At 35.4% G+C, this 19,343-nt stretch overlaps 1 protein-coding gene across 1 annotated transcript; it reads right to left on the reverse strand.

Moving 5' to 3' along the window:
- Nucleotides 1–1,852: 1,852 nt before the first annotated feature.
- On the reverse strand, nucleotides 1,853–17,338 carry LOC149787518 (uncharacterized). The gene is made up of 3 exons (XM_089973645.1): nucleotides 16,953–17,338; nucleotides 10,036–10,221; nucleotides 1,853–7,423 (listed from the first exon to the last, which is right to left on the reverse strand). Exons 1-3 carry the CDS (start codon nucleotides 17,074–17,076, stop codon nucleotides 7,125–7,127), a joined length of 609 nt encoding a protein of 202 aa, XP_089829771.1. The 5' UTR covers nucleotides 17,077–17,338; the 3' UTR covers nucleotides 1,853–7,124.
- Between the last annotated feature and the right edge of the window lie 2,005 nt (nucleotides 17,339–19,343).

A 19,343-nucleotide genomic window follows, 5' to 3' on the forward strand; every position in this document is an offset into this window, starting at 1 on the left:
AAGCAATACAAAAATTCTGAACTTAGATAATTTTGTAGACAAGTTTTAAATGTATTCACTCTATTTACAATGATTTTAAAATTCCAATACTTTTAATTATAGAATTCAGTGAAACCTTTCCAACTAGCTAAAAGTGACGGATAAAAAGAGGTGACTGTTATAAATAAGTTAATTCTGGCTATTTGGGTCTCAATTGATTTGTCCATCTTTAAAAGTTGACTGTCTTATTAAGGTACCTGTAATAGAGAACAAGTTTAACTGAACCTGGGATAATGTCCTGCAATAAATAAATATATAAGAAAAGTGGGGGGGGGGAATTGTATTTTTAGATGAGAGAATATATATGTATAAATCGCATGTCATCTAGCTCGTCATTCTTTATTATTCATAAATTCATCCACAACAAGGCATACATTACACGAGAAAGTTCATTTAATATTTGATATTTACTACATGCTCATTTTTGTCTCTTAACTTTACATTATAAGAATCATGCAGTATTTTATGACACTAAACACCTTCATATTGCACACAACTGCACAACACATATACCTAAAGATAGTATAGTGTAGTAGGAACTACTTTGTAAACAAACCGTGTACACTTGTGTAGTAGATGCTTTAGGTTTTGATTGATTAAATTTGTTAGTGAATGAACTAAAGTAGCTTTTTCATCCATTTAAAAGTATAGACGATACTATTATCATCTATACTAACGATGTGGACGAGTTTACTGAGTCAGAAATGAAACTTTCAAAGAAGCAAACAAATGAATATGATATTCACAATGTCAATAACTAATGTGAGAGATGCAGTAATTGACAATGCCGTTCTGATCACTGAACGAGTATTTAGGAGAATATTTCTATCTTTTCACAAATAAAACGAGTATTTAGGAGAATATTTCTATCTTTTCACAAATAAAATGAGTATTTAGGAGAATATTTCTATCTTTTCACAAACAAAATGGTTAAGACTATGATGAGTGCTCTTTAGGGTCGAAAATAATATAGCATCGAAAAGCATTATTGAGGCCAAGGGCTAACGCATATCTATCAGAGATGTACCATTTCACAAGTCTGTCAAAATTACTAGATTCGAAGAAGAAAAAATGCAGCTTAAGGTTTAAGTAGGAAACTAATAGCCTCAGAACCAAAAAGCCAAAATGATGAAAAACTAATATTTCCACTGGGTAAATTGAGTGTCAAACAACAGGTGCTTTTCAATTTTCCCCATGTAACTATTTTGATACAATAATAGGCTAGTGATAGATGACACTGTATGATACAGGTCATAGATGGGGTCCCTCCAATAGCAAGATGCAAGTGACATGGCAAAAACATATCTTCTTTAGCTGGTTACAAGAATGGTAATAAATATACATGTACTTACATTTATGCATCTTGAATTTCCTCAAATTGTAGTTTTTTAGTTAGTTCTTCAAATCTGACTTACATGTCCTGTAAAACCTGACACACACAAAAGCTATACTGGAATTTCAAGTAGCCTACATTTCCAGATCTGAAATTCATTATCCTTACTGCACTGATTTGACACTGATAATCCATTCCATCATAATCAGAAAAGCAGAATTGAGCTTAATCAATATAGAAACAAAATCCATGTGGATTCATTCATTCTAAATTTCAATTGTAAGTAGACCAAGATGATAACTCTTTTTTAAACCGAAGTAGACCAAGATGATAACTCTTTTTGAAACCGATGTAGAGTGCACAAATTTTTTTTTAAAAAACCTCGCTGGGTGGAGCTAAATGCGCATGAATACTATTATTGAGTATTGATGAATCTTCAGCTGTGAATTTATTTTGGAATAAAGCATAAACTCAACTAAATTTTTCTTGTAATGTCTTTTATTATAAAGCCTTTGGTAGTTAAACAAAATGAGCCTATAATAAAAAGGTTACTGCATTTGTACGGGAAAATATTAACTCATTTTTTCTGAAAAAAATACTACACTTTGCAAGGTCATGCAAACTTGTTCATATTTTCCCATACAAATGCAGTAACATATAAATATTAATTTTACATATACAGAAAACGTAAATGAAATCTGGAAAAAAGAATCATATGAATACAAATATTATAGTATAAACTTTTGAATCCTAAGCATATGTACCCTGTGCTCAATGCTGCCAAAGCGAAACTCTATCATATGTACCATTTGTTCAGTACTGCCATACTGAAACTCTATCATATGTACCATTTGTTCAGCACTGCCATATTGAAACTCTAGCATATGTACCATTTGTTCAGCACTGCCATATTGAAACTCTAGCATATGTACCATCTGTTCAGCACTGCCATATTGAAACTCTAGCATATGTACCATTTGTTCAGCACTGCCATACTGAAACTCTAGCATATGTACCATTTGTTCAGCACTGCCATATTGAAACTCTAGCATATGTACCATTTGTTCAGCACTGCCATACTGAAACTCTAGCATATGTACCATCTGTTCAGCACTGCCATATTGAAACTCTAGCATATGTACCATTTGCTCCATACTGCCATACTGAAACTCTAGCATATGTACCATTTGTTCAGCACTGCCATATTGAAACTCTAGCATATGTACCATTTGCACCATATTGTCATACTGAAACTCTAGCATATGTACCATTTGTTCAGCACTGCCATATTGAAACTCTAGCATATGTACCATTTGCTCCATACTGCCATATTGAAACTCTATCATAGGTACCATTTGTTCAGCACTGCCATACTGAAACTCTAGCATATGTACCATTTGTTCAGCACTGCCATATTGAAACTCTAGCATATGTACCATTTGCTCCATACTGCCATATTGAAACTCTAGCATATGTACCATCTGTTCAGCACTGCCATACTGAAACTCTAGCATATGTACCATCTGTTCAGCACTGCCATATTGAAACTCTAGCATATGTACCATTTGCTCCATACTGCCATATTGAAACTATCATAGGTACCATTTGTTCAGCACTGCCATATTGAAACTCTAGCATATGTACCATTTGTTCAGCACTGCCATATTGAAACTCTAGCATATGTACCATTTGTTCAGCACTGCCATATTGAAACTCTAGCATATGTACCATTTGTTCAGCACTGCCATATTGAAACTCTAGCATATGTACCATTTGTTTAGCACTGCCATACTGAAACTCTAGCATATGTACCATCTGTTCAGCACTGCCATATTGAAACTCTAGCATATGTACCATTTGCTCCATACTGCCATATTGAAACTATCATAGGTACCATTTGTTCAGCACTGCCATACTGAAACTCTAGCATATGTACCATTTGTTCAGCACTGCCATATTGAAACTCTAGCATATGTACCATTTGTTCAGCACTGCCATATTGAAACTCTAGCATATGTACCATTTGTTTAGCACTGCCATACTGAAACTCTAGCATATGTACTATTTGTTTGGCACTGCATTATTGAAACTCAAGCATACATAATGTGTTCTGCACTGTCAGGGTTCTCAATAGATTTATATCCTTAGTTTTTGCTTTGCAATTTAAACTGATCCATTTCTGATGCATGAGAATTTCAGCCTGTGCATTTTTATGATGCACGTTCATTTGGGCCAGTACACCAATGTTAAGTAACCATGATTTACTTCTGACATAGCTTCATATAGTGCATGTACTGTCCATCACAATGGACTACAGTGAAACTCCTCAAAAGTGAACCCTCAGGATTCCGGAATCCCCATAAGACTGAATTTTCTTTTTAGTCCCACAATTTTCCTTCTTTAATACCATTATAAAACAAGAACTCCTCAACTCTGAACACTGGAACAATTTTTTATCCCAAATTTCAATTTTACGCTTAAAAATACCCCATAATACAGAAACAAAGTTGAACTAAAATATACTTTAGCTCCTAATTTCCTGACACACACTGGAACAGATTAATTATGTTAAGCAGTGATGTAATGGTCTGATTTTGAAGACAAAGACCCAGAAAGACCCCTAAGGGCATGCATGGTTAAAACAACACTTGACACACATACAGACACAGAATAAGGCTGACTAATAAGCTAATCTGAAGTCTTTGCACCATACAAAAGAGTCAACTTTTAAGGTTAATTACATGTATTAATAACTAAATGGTTATAGTTATACATCTGCTACCTTGTGGCTAAGATTAAATGTGCGGACATTGTTAGTGATCTTTATAAGCAAGTTACTCAGTTGGATGATATCAACTGGATTTTGAAAGCCTGATCAGAGACGACGCTTGGTACAATCACAAATTGTTTTAAAGTTGACTGCTTCCTTATTAAAGCAGACAATGATAATGCTATTCAGGAAGAGGATGCAGAACCCATTGCCTATTGAAAAGTTGGAATTTGGACAGTATACAGTAGCTACTAAGTACTATAGATGGCTTATCCAACTAAGATGCCCTTCCACTGAGCCATACCTGTGTCAAACTGATAGAAAGATGATCTATTTTCTCAGAATTATGAGTATAATATTTGTTATGTTGTCAACCTGTAGACAGACAAGAAAAAACTACAGGGTTCATGAAATGTTACCTAATACTCACCAGTTGTTGATTACATGTCTACCCAAATCTTACAACCTATGTAACCATGACAACAGAGGTCCAATAGTCACATGATTTCAAAACCACCTTTCCAATGAAGCTGTACACAAAATTCTAAAGCATTAAATGAAAGTCTGCACACACAAAAAATAAACCAAAAGGACATTTAATTCCCAACATATTTTTCATGCTGTAGAATTACTCAAGATTGAAAAATGAGGTGAAATAATTTTGTTACATTATGTGTATTTGTTAATTAAATTACAATGGCTCAAAGAAGTTTCTTTTCTTTCTCTGTCTCAAATACGACCTGCCAGTGATGATCACTGCGACCCTCAGACTCCAAATAAACAGAAAGAAAGTAACAATTCTTAGGAGAAGGAAAATAAATCTCATAAGTTGTAAGAAATGTTGTGCACCAGTTTGTCCATGAACAATCCCAACTGAGTTCATGACTCAAAAACAAACGACTCTTGAGATTTTCATTTTGACTCTTGAGATTTTGGCATCAAGGGTCAAATGACTCTTTAGTTTTGAAATCTGAGAATCCTGGCTGCCATAATGAAATTCTACTAGTACATACACCATGTGTGCAGTACTGCAACACTGAAACTCTAGAATATATACCATCTGTTTATCACTGCCAATGAAACTCAAGCATATGTGCCATGTGTTTGGTACTGCCATATATAGCATAGCAAAGAATAGCATGTGTACTATGTGTTTGGTACTGCCATATATAGTATAGCACAGAATAGCATATGTACCATGTGTTTGGTACTGCCATATATAGTATAGCACAGAATAGCATATGTACCATGTGTTTGGTACTGCCATATATAGCATAGCACAGAATAGCATATGTACCATGTGTTCGGTACTGCCATATATAGCATAGCACAGAATACCATGTGTACTATGTGATTGGCACCACCATAGTTAATCTCTAGCATGTGCCATGTGTTTAGCACTGCCATTATAGTGAAACTCAAGCTTGTGCCATGTATTCACCACTGCCATAGTGAAACTAGAGCATATGCCATGTGATCGGCACTGCCATTATAGTGAAACTCAAACATATGTACCATGGGTTCGGGTTTACCATAGTAAAACTCTAACATCTGCTATATGTTTGGCATTGCCATAGTAAAACTCTGCATATGCCCTGTGATCGGCACTGCCATTACAGTGAAACTCGAGCATGTGTCATGTGCTTTGCACTGCCTAGTGCAACTCTAGCATATATACCATGTGTTGTTTTAGGGGAATATTTTCATAAAATATTTAACAGTAAACTTTATAGTTTTCTTTTAATTCAACTATACCTTTTTTGCCAATAAAAACATAAGTCTAATTTGACCTGAGTGCAAGCAGCAAGACAATACTGTGATCACTTAAAGGGTCACTTGGAAACATGCATTTATCTGGGTGGAAAAGTAAAAGTCTCAGTTCCCATTTTAACTTCAGCATCTGAAGTTTCCTAACATATGAGTAAATAGTTTACAAGCAGCGTGTAAGTAATCATTACTTCTAATGCTTAGTACAATCAGCTATTACAAGGAGACTATAATTTGTGGCCAGCAGTGAGTGATAATATAATACATTCAAACAATGTATTTTAGAAACAAAAACGTAAACTTGTTTCTGTATGGAGACCATAAAACACATGCCCATTACATGCTATGTACAATAAATAAAATGCAATATGAACCTTCCTTTCAAGCACTAAACTTCAACCAAACCTCCTTAACAAGCATCCTGGAAACCAACCATGATACATGTAACATAACAATGAAATGTTAATAATTGTATCCTGGAAACCAACCATGATACATGTAACACAATGAAGAAATGTCAATACTGCACTGAAATATCTGATTCTAAACCATACATGTATCTCAATAAACCTCAGTAGTTAGCATGCCAAATTCATGATTGATGGGGGGAGGGGGGCAGGTTTAAATCCTACCATCAAACCAGCCTGAGCTGGCTACTATGGTGTGACACTGGACATGGCACTTATATTAAACTGCCTCACCACTATATAACCTACTTGTGTTACAATGTGCCATACAATACCAAACCAAACATATATCTGTAAAGTTTTCAAATCCCCCATGAGATTCCATCATACTTAATAATACTTTAATTTTGCAAGGATTGTCTGTCTATGGCTTACATAACGCTATCTGGTTGCTATATTTTTCCACCTATAAATAACTGGCAGCACTATTTGAAGCAGTCTATGAAAGAAAGCAAAACTTGCCTTTTAATTTAATACAAATTCAAAACAATTCATTAAAAAAAATCACATGTATGTATTCTATTTTAAAGCAATGGCAATAAAAACATTTTGAACAGCATTCATTAATTAAACTAATAAACTGTTGAAAATTATAACAGTAATTATTGATCGGTTCGCAGCCGCTGCTGGTGATTTGACTCAAGACAAATGACACCGATCCTTCAAGAACAACTCTGGGATGCAAGGTTTACAGATCACAGTTTAGTGAAAGACATAATTAAGCTTCATCAATATAAACACAAATCTCTCATTGCTTGTTGGGCGGAAGATGATAGTCATAGGGTGGTGGTGGCTCGTTTGGGTAAGACTGCCCTTCCCCAATGGGTGGCGCAGTGGGTGTGATACTGCTAATCCCCTGATATGAAGGAGGCTGTGGAACAGTGGCTGGTCCATAACTGCAATATGGCTGTCCAAACTGCTGTCTCTGCCCATACCCCTGGGCCTGTGGCTGATGCTGAATTATCACAATCCCTTGGGGATGTGCTGTACTTGATCCATTTGGCAAAACTGTTCCTCCACTAAGGGGATTGTCATGGTAGTATTCAGCTGAAAAATAATAAACATTTTGTTGATAATGACTGATATACCAAGGAAATTCGATAATGACTGATATACCAAGGAAATTCAATAATGACTGATATACCAAGGAAATTCGATAATGACTGATATACCAAGGAAATTCAATAATGACTGATATACCAAGGAAATTCGATAATGACTGATATACCAAGGAAATTCGATAATGACCGATATACCAAGGAAATTCGATAATGACTGATATACCAAGGAAATTCGATAATAACTGATATAAGAAGGAAATTTCAAGGTTGAAACAGAAACTACAGCAAATCTGGGTTTTGTTCACATATTTAATTAAATAACCATGCCCCCACTATTAAAGTTTCCTATCTTGAATGTTGCTATCAAGAACAAGTGCAGCTTGGGGGTTCTAAATTTGCTTTTATCCATAGATTCCCACTGTCTCACATTGCAGTTTACAATTATCATACAAAAACACATTTAATAAAAATCTGAAGGTATACTTCTTGCAATTTTCAGTGGAGTGCTGTGAAACTTGGCACAGATTATGCTCATAATCAGAAAATATGTATGTTGAGCCGTTATTTTACTCACACTATTGGATTAAATACATGTGAGGTCATATGCATATAAAATCTGATCTTATTAGGACTTTGACCTCTGGAATATTCACAAACTTAGCCAATCAAATATATGGTATGATCACCTCATTACAAGAGTATATATGTGGATGTCACTCAAAATCAAGCTCACCCAAGATGTTGATGATCCAAGATTAGACACCATAACTGACCAAGATCTCATCAGGACTATGGCCTCTATAGTGTGTGCAATCTTAACCAATCAAATGTACAGTATGATCACCTCATTACTACCGTACTTGTGGATGTCTTTCAAAATCAAGTGAACTTGTTGAAGATGACGATCAAATAATCATACATGCTAAATCAAATTTCACAAGTTCTGGTGCTTTGCAAAACTGATCACTTCTATTTAGGCATTATCAGATTGCAGACTGCATGTAAGATTTACCTACCTCCAAAACTGAAGACCTCGACAATGTGCAAAACAACACACCTTCAAAACTGAAAGTTTAAGCTCTCTATAAACATGGCTATTTTCCATTGGTCATAAACACATTGTAACACACCATTTATGACACAACAAGGTAAACTGAACAACAAAATCGATGTATTATAGTGAATACAAGTCATTACAGAATGATGAGAAATATCCATGCTGAGGACTAGCTTTCTACATTCCTCTGGTTGTTTCTATGTTTAGATGTAGTTATTAACGTAAATTCTTAATACTGAGGCAGGTAGATATCATGGTGACATTGGTTTAAGTACTTTTTGTAACTTCTGTTCTGGAAATAATTTACTATTTTCATAATGAACACCGACAATTTTTAATTTTTTTTACCAAGATATTAAAGAACAAATATTAAGATGAATGCTGGTGTGCCCATCAGTTTTTACAAAAATTCTGTAACTGGATTTCATCTGAAAGTCCACAGTTTATATACATTTATTGGCTAGACAAAAACATGTACTTAATATCTGACTATAACTGCATTGTACTCCAATATAATTAGTCCTCTTCATCCCGTCCAGGACATAAGGCTACGTACTCCAATATAATTAGTCCTCTTCATCCCGTCTAGGACATAAGGCTACGTACTCCAATATAATTAGTCCTCTTCATCCCATCCAGGACATAAGGCTATGTACTCCAATATAATTAGTCCTCTTCATCCCGTCTAGGACATAAGGCTACGTACTCCAATATAATTAGTCCTCTTCATCCCGTCTAGGACATAAGGCTACGTACTCCAATATAATTAGTCCTCTTCATCCCGTCTAGGACATAAGGCTACGTACTCCAATATAATTAGTCCTCTTCATCCCGTCCAGGACATAAGGCTACGTACTCCAATATAATTAGTCCTCTTCATCCCGTCCAGGACATAAGGCTACGTACTCCAATATAATTAGTCCTCTTCATCCCGTCCAGGACATAAGGCTACGTACTCCAATATAATTAGTCTTCTTCATCCCGTCTAGGACATAAGGCTACGTACTCCAATATAATTAGTCCTCTTCATCCCGTCCAGGACATAAGGCTACGTACTCCAATATAATTAGTCTTCTTCATCCCGTCCAGGACATAAGGCTACGTACTCCAATATAATTAGTCCTCTTCATCCCATCCAGGACATAAGGCTACGTACTCCAATATAATTAGTCCTCTTCATCCCATCCAGGACATAAGGCTACGTACTCCAAGATAGTTAACTATTTTAATTATTAGAAGACAGAAACCTAGATTACTAAACTAAAGAATATAAATTTATTTCTATTTCCACGAAAGATGATGTTATAACGACACTTTCAGTTGTACAACAGAGCGACATTTTATTAGGCTGTAAGGAGATTTCACCCCAGGAACATCATTCTCCATTTAACTCTACATTTTGAAACTTAGCTGCCATGGGCTATGGGGGTGGGGGTGGAGATGAGGTTATAATGCATTGCATCACATCCACCTAATTTGTAACCTGCCCTATTTATGAAGCGAATGAATAGCATCAGACCAACCGTTGTATCTTGTTTTACCTGACATGCCAAGGAAGGAAACTCCCCAAATACAGCTCCATATCCAGCCCAGAAGTAACAGCGGTAATGTAAGAATCTGAAGGAGGCCAATGCCAAAGCTTATACAGCAACTCCCACAGCGCATATAGCAAGCCATGTCCTCATTTCGGGAACAGCAAAACACAGAAAAACCTGCCAGTATAGTACCTGAAGAAAAGAGTGATAAAACAATGAAGTTACATGTTAAATTTTATAAGATTTGCTGTGACAATATTTCCATGACTACAACAAAGCACGACCTTTCAAGTAGAGTTGTTTTTGGTGCAAAAACATCTTGAATCCCAAAACACATCATGGCACTGGAACCAATCCATGACTTCCTTACAGGCAAGTAAATACATTAATGCTGTGCTGTCCAGGCCCATGAAGAACTAATATTTAGTAGTTAAAAATATCGATGTTGACAACATAATGTTGTTGTTTTTATTAATGTGTTTGCCTCATCTCTACTGTATAATAACACTAATTTCTCTTCATTACACAAACAAAAAAACATTTTCAATCACATGCAATTCAATTCCTAAGTTTTTCTGCTTCTTCCTCCATTGACTGCTTCACTCATAATTATGATCACACTGAGGGAAAGGTTACAACATATTTCATACAGGAACTGCTCATTTTATTCAATATGATCTATGTAGACATTGCACAGTGCACTCTAACAAACTTAGAGTAGATACTATTTTTATTTATGTCTCTGTTTATAGCTTTGTTCAATTTAAATGATTATATTTTGATTATGGGAGTTGGTGTTGGGAATATATTTCCCAACCAGAGTAATTAGAAAATTTCTAGGAGCATATCTCATAATGTACAGCATTCATGAAACTTTATCAAAGCATGGACTAACTGCATAAAATGTACCTCCCTAATTTCTTAACATAAAGACTTATCTAGGCATCTTTAGGTATATGTGTTTGTAATTTGCATTAGGAATAATTCTTTGTATTGGGTGGTGTATGGCATAAAGCACTAATATTTGGTTTAGACAGGCTTATTGGGGAATCATACAAACATGAAACAACAAAAATGATGCAAGTGTGAAACTATATGATTTTATTGATGTGTGGTCATTTAGGTGATTAGAGAAAATTGTTTATAGTGTCTAAGCATTTAAGATCCTTTCAGATGACATGGTCCTTAGAACTAAAGGAAACATGGTCTGTCAAAGCCAGACTCACACAGAAGTTGTTTAATTTGATCAATAGGGAGACCATTTGCAAGTAACAGTTAGAAACCAAACCCAGACAACTTTTATGATAATTTCCATTGTTGAAAAAAGGATGGAAAAAGCCATCATAAGAGGGGGTCATCCCACTTCTAACAAACATCAGCTGCTACCAATACACTGACCTCTGACCTTTGAAACCTACCCCTACTCCAGATGCAATACCGTTCTGTTTATATGGACATGGAGTCCATCTAAGAAGTTTGATATATATAAAAAATCAAATTATGTAAGAACTAAAATCACAATCGAGTTCCAATGACTTTGAACTTTGACATCTAGTTCAATAATCCTCAATTGCATAATGAAATTCATCAGGTTGAAACCTGAAATACCATGTGGAAACCAAAATCACAATCTGAGCTGCAATAACAAACGACAGTTCATGTAAACTGAGAACTGCTTCTTCATTAATACAGTTTGAAGAGATTACACCAAAGAAAACTTCTATTAAAAAAATTGGGTTCCTGTGACAATTACCTTTAACTGTTTCATCTACAAAATAAAAGGGTGGTGCCTCACCTAAAGTACAGTTCTCTCAGCAAGTTTAAGTGAAATAACAGAACATGTCACATAAAAATTTAGTTATTGCGAGGATACCAAAAGTCAAGCTTGAGCAACAGTGAACATGGACCTTTCAGACTTAAGATTGGTGGAAGCCTACCTCTTATCCAGGTAAATCTATCCTCCATATTTGATGAGGATGGTTTCAGAAAGCCTCATAAGTCACACAGAAACTAAAATCACAATATGCTTGGATTTACATTGATTTGGCCTTTAATATTTTCATCCTCAAATCAATAAAGTGCAACCTACTCTTCAGTAATGACCCCCTATGAGGACTCATGGAAAACTATAATGCTTCTCATTTGGAATTGAAACCACTGTCAGCTCCAGCGACCTCAACCACATCAATTGTTGATCAGTTATCTTTTCATGGACTATCTACCTGTGACATATAAACACAAAATGTTGCAACAATTTCAAGTTATCACTCAAACTACCTACTCCACAGATGGAAAGATGAACATCCCTTTCATCTACCAAGCAAGTGGCTGGGGGTGGTGAAATGGTGAAAATTAAATATTTGCATCATGGAAGATGTTATATTCTTTTTCATAAGCAGTCTGATGGCTGCACCATTGACAACCTTAAGACTATTGCTCAAATTCTGCCACATATTGGACCTCAGTAGTTTTTTTGAAAATACAAAGAAAAAGAACAGCGAAGCAAATACAATTTAACCAATGCCTAATGTTACTACAAGTAGGTAGACAAATAATAAAACCATATATATCTGCAATCCTATCAATGGACTGTTGTAATGAAGCTATAAAGTCAATAGTTACATTAAGAACCCCACCCTTTCTAACAAAATAGATTCGCTTACGTGTTGGCTGCATTGATTCAATTGAAAAGGTGGGTTTTGTTCGTTCATATACAGACTTTAATTCTTCAGAGTGTTGTCTATGAACAGTTTCTGTAAAGTTTTATGGGCAAAAAAGAAATTTGAACTAACAGTATGATTTGAAAGACGTGTGCATATGCTCTCATGTACATGGTACAGGGGTCGTTTCAAACAAATTTATAAATCTTTTCAAGGGAACTTTCAGAAAGTAAACAAAATATTTATTTATTAAGGGTATTTGAATAAGCATTGTTACTAACTTGCAACTAAAATACCTTAATCTAGTTTACTAGATGAAACTCATTACAACGTATGGCTTCTGTTGATTTCTTTTTAAGTCATATGGCAACAAAAAAAACAACACTGCACACGAAAATTATAGTTTAACACTCACCAACTGTTTTATAATATATATATATATATATATATATATATAACAGAACATTTTCTACTTGAAAATAAATTATTGCTTAAAACCAATGTTAACTGCACAGTATGCATAATAGGAAACAGAGGGTATAATTCAAATAAGAGAATGAAAACAACATCTACCCATCCATTGCAGTTCTTGCATTGCTCCCACTTCTCCCTGATTAGCTCTTACTTCAGTCCAAAACGAGAAGTCCTTTCTCCCTAAAATTCAAGTCTAGCTTGACCCCTGTGTTCTAAGCATGATTTCACCCTAAGTGCTTATCAGATTCTCGGTGTTAGTAGTGACAGTTGGCCAGAACATTAATCTCAGCATTCTGGATATTTGACACCAGAGACCATCAACAGGTTTCATTATGTTATTTATCGTTCCATGGCTAACTAAGTCTGGACTTCATGCCCCTGGATAAGGCACAAATGTTAAATTAATTAAAATCCCTTACCTGTAACCCTTACTAAAACAAGAGCAGAATGGTTACAAGAGCAGGTAGTTTTTAATTGGGCTTGGTACTGTAAGCAACACTGGTTTTTAGGTTTTGTGAAGATTTTAGCTTTATTTTACATAAAGTTGTAGGACCCTTACTTGGTGCTTGTGTGTACTTTGAACCCGAATGTATCACCCTGATATAGGGTGCTAAAAACTGATTTGGTTATGAGATGAACACAGAAGCTTAAGCCAATAAATGCAAAACATAAATCACTATGACCTTCTTTTATTGCAAAGCTCAGGTACCAAAAGTGCTGTACATACTCATCTAGCTATATGAATCTACCATGGACAGAGCTTGAAGAATAAGCTAAAAGTGCAAGTAACCAAACCCGCTGAAAAATGAAATATGTGTCACAGTGACCTACTTTTAAGATGAGGTTGTACTATTCCTCAAGATGCAATTACTTGCTAAGTTTCACAAATCTAGGTATAATTGTACTTAAAACCCATCTGATCATGAGCTAAATGCAAAAACATTTCATAAACCAGTAAAATTTAGGAAAATATTAAAAAAATGTCTTAGAGTGCCAAATGTAACCAAAGTCAGTGAAGTGTGAAATATATGTCACTGTGGCCTTCTTGTGTGATGAGGATGTATTACCTATCAAGAAGCATTCCATCAGATTCGGACCCATGCAGACAAATATTAAGTATTTGTCAATACTATAGCCATTATAAGAAATGCTTCAGCAAAAACTCCAGCAGTGATAATATTTTCAATATTGCCATTGTTGTGTCCCTATTGGACGTCTGAGCAGCACCATTTTCATTTCAGACCAACCAGGCATCATAATTTATGGATATCTATTTATGAGGAATGGCAATAGCAAGATTTTGGATGTCTAAGCAGACCTATTTCCGTTCAAAACCATCCTTAGTATATTCTCACCCCATCCTGTTTATTTGTACCCCCAAATCGGTTTCAAAAACAAGTCATAATGGATATGAAAATTCCACAAAACCTAGTCATCAATTCATTCACTGATTTACAAGTTCTGAACCTGACTGTCGCCACTGACTCCTAAATAGTCAACTTGTCGGCATTTTGAATCAAACAGTTTCTTTAATAGCATGGTTGCCATATTTGCTTGGGACAGTCTATGTTTTCAAGACAGAGATGTGATATTGTTCACTGTCTTTGAAAATCTCAATAATTCCATAAATTTTGGATTTATTTGTTCAATTTGGTTTAGAACTATTTAAACTAGACACTACAAATATTGTACACAGTGACCCAGTTTCTACTGAAATAATAATAATAATAATGAGGACTTTGTATAGCGCCTAATCTTGAGAAGCTCTAAGTGCTTTACAACATTAGACAACACATATAAGATGAAAAACATATAATGATATAATTACAAAAACAAACACCATGAAATTTGAAAACATTAAAAAACATGCTGAGAATATTTAAGGTAGGAAACATTATTAGGTCTTTTAAGTTTGTTCTTGCAGTCGAAATAAGTGAGTTTTGAGAGCCCTCTTGAATGTGATCACTTTATCTTTGTGTCTAAGTTCAGTGGGCAATTCATTCCACGTTGCTGGGGCCTGGTATGCAAAAGAACGCTGTCCATCTGACTTTGTTTTCATAGTGGGAATATTGAGTATACGACTGTCAGAAGCGGAGCGTAATAGACTATTCTAAAAACCAGACATGGACAGCAAGTAGTCTGTTTGCTTGTTTACATCAGGAGCTTTAATATGCATTGAAATGCCAATAATTTGACAGTGTCAGTGACTCATTCATGACAATCAGGTTAGAAATTATAAATCAATAAATGAAATGAACAACTTTTGTGCATTATTTATATCCTTGATGCATTTTGCTTTTAATGTCACTTAAGGGATGAATATGAGGGAATGCAAATACTTTTTTTATAGTCCATGAGATGGATATGTGTGTAAAGTTTCATAACACTATGACACTTCATTAAGTAATATAGGAGTAGCGATTACAAACTTAACAAACCTGTGCTAATGGATTGAGGTGTCAATGGGTACTATGGTATCTGCCTGTTCATGATAACCAGGTAACAAAATTAGCAATAGGTTACCCGTTTAGCCCATGTAAAAACAAAACAAAGAAAAACAAATGTTTCCTAGTTCAGATCAAAGATTATATCTGGCGACATCAGGAGCTAGCGAGACACAAAATAACAAATACAGTTCGAGGCTCATATTGTGTGACACTGATCCATCATAGACCTGCTCTTGTATTTTCGACGTGTACAACCATTTGGCAATGTACGTCAAACAGTTTCCTTATTTTCTATTTATAGTAAATACACATGACACGTTTACAAGAAAACAGATGGGTTTCTTGAATTTGAAACCTTGTGCTACAGATTCATTATAATTTGATACACTTAAGAAGCAAACCAGCATATTAAAAAAGCATGGTACCAAATATTACTTGAAACAGGCTTTATTGATACGACTCGTGAATGTTATACGACTAAACTATGATGGAAGAGACTGACTTTGTTAAACTGAAAAACAAGCTGCATCAGTTAAAAGACAAATCAACAGTACTTTACAAATTCTGAAAGAGGAATTTACCAGTGAGGAAATACAGCAATTGCAGAATTTGTGGACTAGACTTCATGACATTTCATCAAAAGTGAATCATAAAGTAGAACAACGAATATTATCCATAAATAATTTATCATTTTGTTTTGTGTCTGTATTCTCATACTAATCCATATGAATTCAGCCAATATGTGACAAGAATTTTAAGTAACTGCAGATCCAGGTAAGTAGCAAAAAAAAATATTTGTTTTTCATACGGTTTTCTGTAATTATGGCATGCCATATATACTCTTCTTATGCTCAGATTGTGCTTTTTTGCCACTCATATTAGTAACAATTATGTTTATACCTTTCAGGGGGTTGATATGTATGAACTTAAAGCAGTTAAGGTTCACATTTAATATAATTTCCCTTTCATCAGGTACCCTGGTAACCGATCACTAGTATTGAACGGTACTTTCTAAAATTTTGACATCTTTGCTAACAGATGTAGGACAATGCAGTAAACAAAACGCATAACTAAAACTTCGCTGACAAACTGCAAACTGAATCCTTCATGTCAGAAAGCAAGCCTTGTTCACTGGACCTTTAGTCCATTGTGGTTTATATGAACCCGTGTCTGTACAACGTCATGACCACACACACTGCGCTACAGACCTCATTATGAATGAGATGAAGTATAGGCAATGTAAATACTGCCATAATCCGATGTGTGTGTGTGTGTGTGTGTGTGAGAGAGAGAGAGGGGGGGGGGGGGGTCAATATTAACCATAGAGCTGTAGCTAGCTTACCAAGGCCAGGAACCAGGAAATTCAGCACACAGCATAGTATTGCCATTGGCATGGGCATGGCAGGCACGGCAATCCTCTCCGTTTTCCCCCGGGCATGAGCTCCCATTATCCACCCTGATCCCATCCTGACTGCCGTGCTGGTACTGAATGAATATGCGGTATTTTCCTTTCAACAGTTATGAAAAGTATCCTTCACCGGTTATAAGAAAGCTTTACTGTTATTTAAGTAGTCTAACAGGATGCTCAGAAATCGCTTCTATAAAATATTACGGTCGTTGAATGTTACAGGCCGATAAACTTCGTTAACTTCTGATTTTGTCATGTAACAGGATAGGCTTCCTTACATGACCGCCATGATCGTCATAAACAAGTTTGCTTTGTGTACGCTGTAGGTAAGGCATTTCATTTGCGGATAGGTCGGTCACGATCTAAATATAGACTATCGTAGCCCACAATATGGAGGCCCACACAAATGAGCACTATTTGGTGTATGGTGCGTACTCGGCCATTATACATACCATACTAAACAAGATGCTAATATATATATATATATATATATATATATATATATATATATATATATATATACACACACACACACACACACACACACACACACACTGCTGTCGGGCATTTCTGCGCACATAAGGTTTTCCTCTCAGATACTGAAGCAAAGCGGATACCAAATTCGACCGATTGACGAAATTTTAATACTGCAGTGCATACCATTTGAAAGAGGCAATTGTCAGCAGAATATTCTGTTCAAAATAATATTAATTTTGGCCACACGGGATACCACCCCCGTGTTTTCATGACTCACGATATGTCGGCCTGTTCTACATACAGCTTTTGAAAAGATGTAATGTTTATCGATCGGGTTAAAGAAATGAAATATATTACTTTGGACTGTTTCTGTCAACAGTTCAGTCTAGTAATAAAGTCAGGTTTGTAGCTAGTTTTACAAAATTCAACGAAATAATGCCAATAAATGGCAAGAGATATTAAGCAAACTAAACCGATCTTGTAAAAAACGTTAGTAAAGTTCAATATTTTATGAAAAATAAGCTATTACGTGGAAGAGAAACAACAATGAATAAGATGCAATGTTTTTACAATGTCTTGTTGATGGGGAAAAATTACTACAGAATTTAGAATCAGACTATACGCCGGGGAATTCGTTGATAATTTATGTTCTAGCAATCTAGCGGCAAGTAGACACGTTGGGTAGCAGACGATTTTGTACGTGTGGGACAACTTCTTGCAAAATTGAAAACTTGGATTAACAAACAGTTTTGTTTTAAGGTACATCCATCTTTTATATAATGTATTTATTTGTATGATTCTAAAAGATGCATAATAAATCGAATTTTCTGGGTTACAGGTTCAAGAAGGTCATGGAGTGGGTCTTCACGTTGCCATTTAGAAATCACATTTTTATGTGCATTTCGAGTCTAAATGTGGGATATTTTTGTACACTTTATGAATATCACTTTTCTTAATTAATGTACAAATGTTCTTTCTGAAGACGAAATGGATTTCAGACCCAAAATAGCACGTGATCCAATGTTTACAGAAATGACGTATCGTTGCGCCGAATTACCCGACGCGCAGAATTGGTCGACATGGCGGTACATCAACTGAAGCACTTGTTATCTCGAAATATCTTTTTAACCTAAGATATTTTCTTCCACCACAAACTACGCACAATTGTGTTTTTTCTTTAGCGCCAACTCCACAAACCAGACACGGTTTTGGGCCGGTAATTCCACGGCTAACACTGTAAATGAAGCGCACAATACTCTTTGCGACATTTTTGTTCACAAGGTGCAGATGCCCCACCATCAGCCACTTGCAACTGTCATATGTTTGATTGATCATTATACTATTAATGAAAGTCTAATTAGATGAAAGCCTAATCAGAGAAACACTATTATGTATATTAATGAAAAGTAATCGTATAGCAAGGGACGAAGCTAGATTACTGCAACAAAAATATCAAGATCTCATTGGGAACAAAACCATATTACCAAAATCAAAAACAGATTTAAATCTCATTTAAAAAAATTACACCAGATCACCAGAAGCAACACAAAATGAGTTTACAAGGTAATCTGTTACTGAGCCAGAGCACATCACCAAATCAAATTTTGACAGATTACCAGGTGACAGAAAACAAATACCATCTGAGTTACAACTGCATGATTTTATCAAACAAGCAAAGAACGAATTTATCAACAATGGTGCGTTTCGTGTGTTTTTAACATTTAAGATTGATGGCGATGGAACATTTATTGATCCCACAATGGATGACAAACGAGCATCTGCTATCGTTAATAATCTTGATGATGACAGCAAATATATATCCAGAATAAGATTTATTGCTGAACATGT

Source organism: Sinohyriopsis cumingii, chromosome 11 (assembly GCF_028554795.1).
Source record: "Sinohyriopsis cumingii isolate HCF-2022 chromosome 11, ASM2855479v2, whole genome shotgun sequence".
Taxonomy (NCBI): Eukaryota; Metazoa; Mollusca; class Bivalvia; order Unionida; family Unionidae; genus Sinohyriopsis; species Sinohyriopsis cumingii.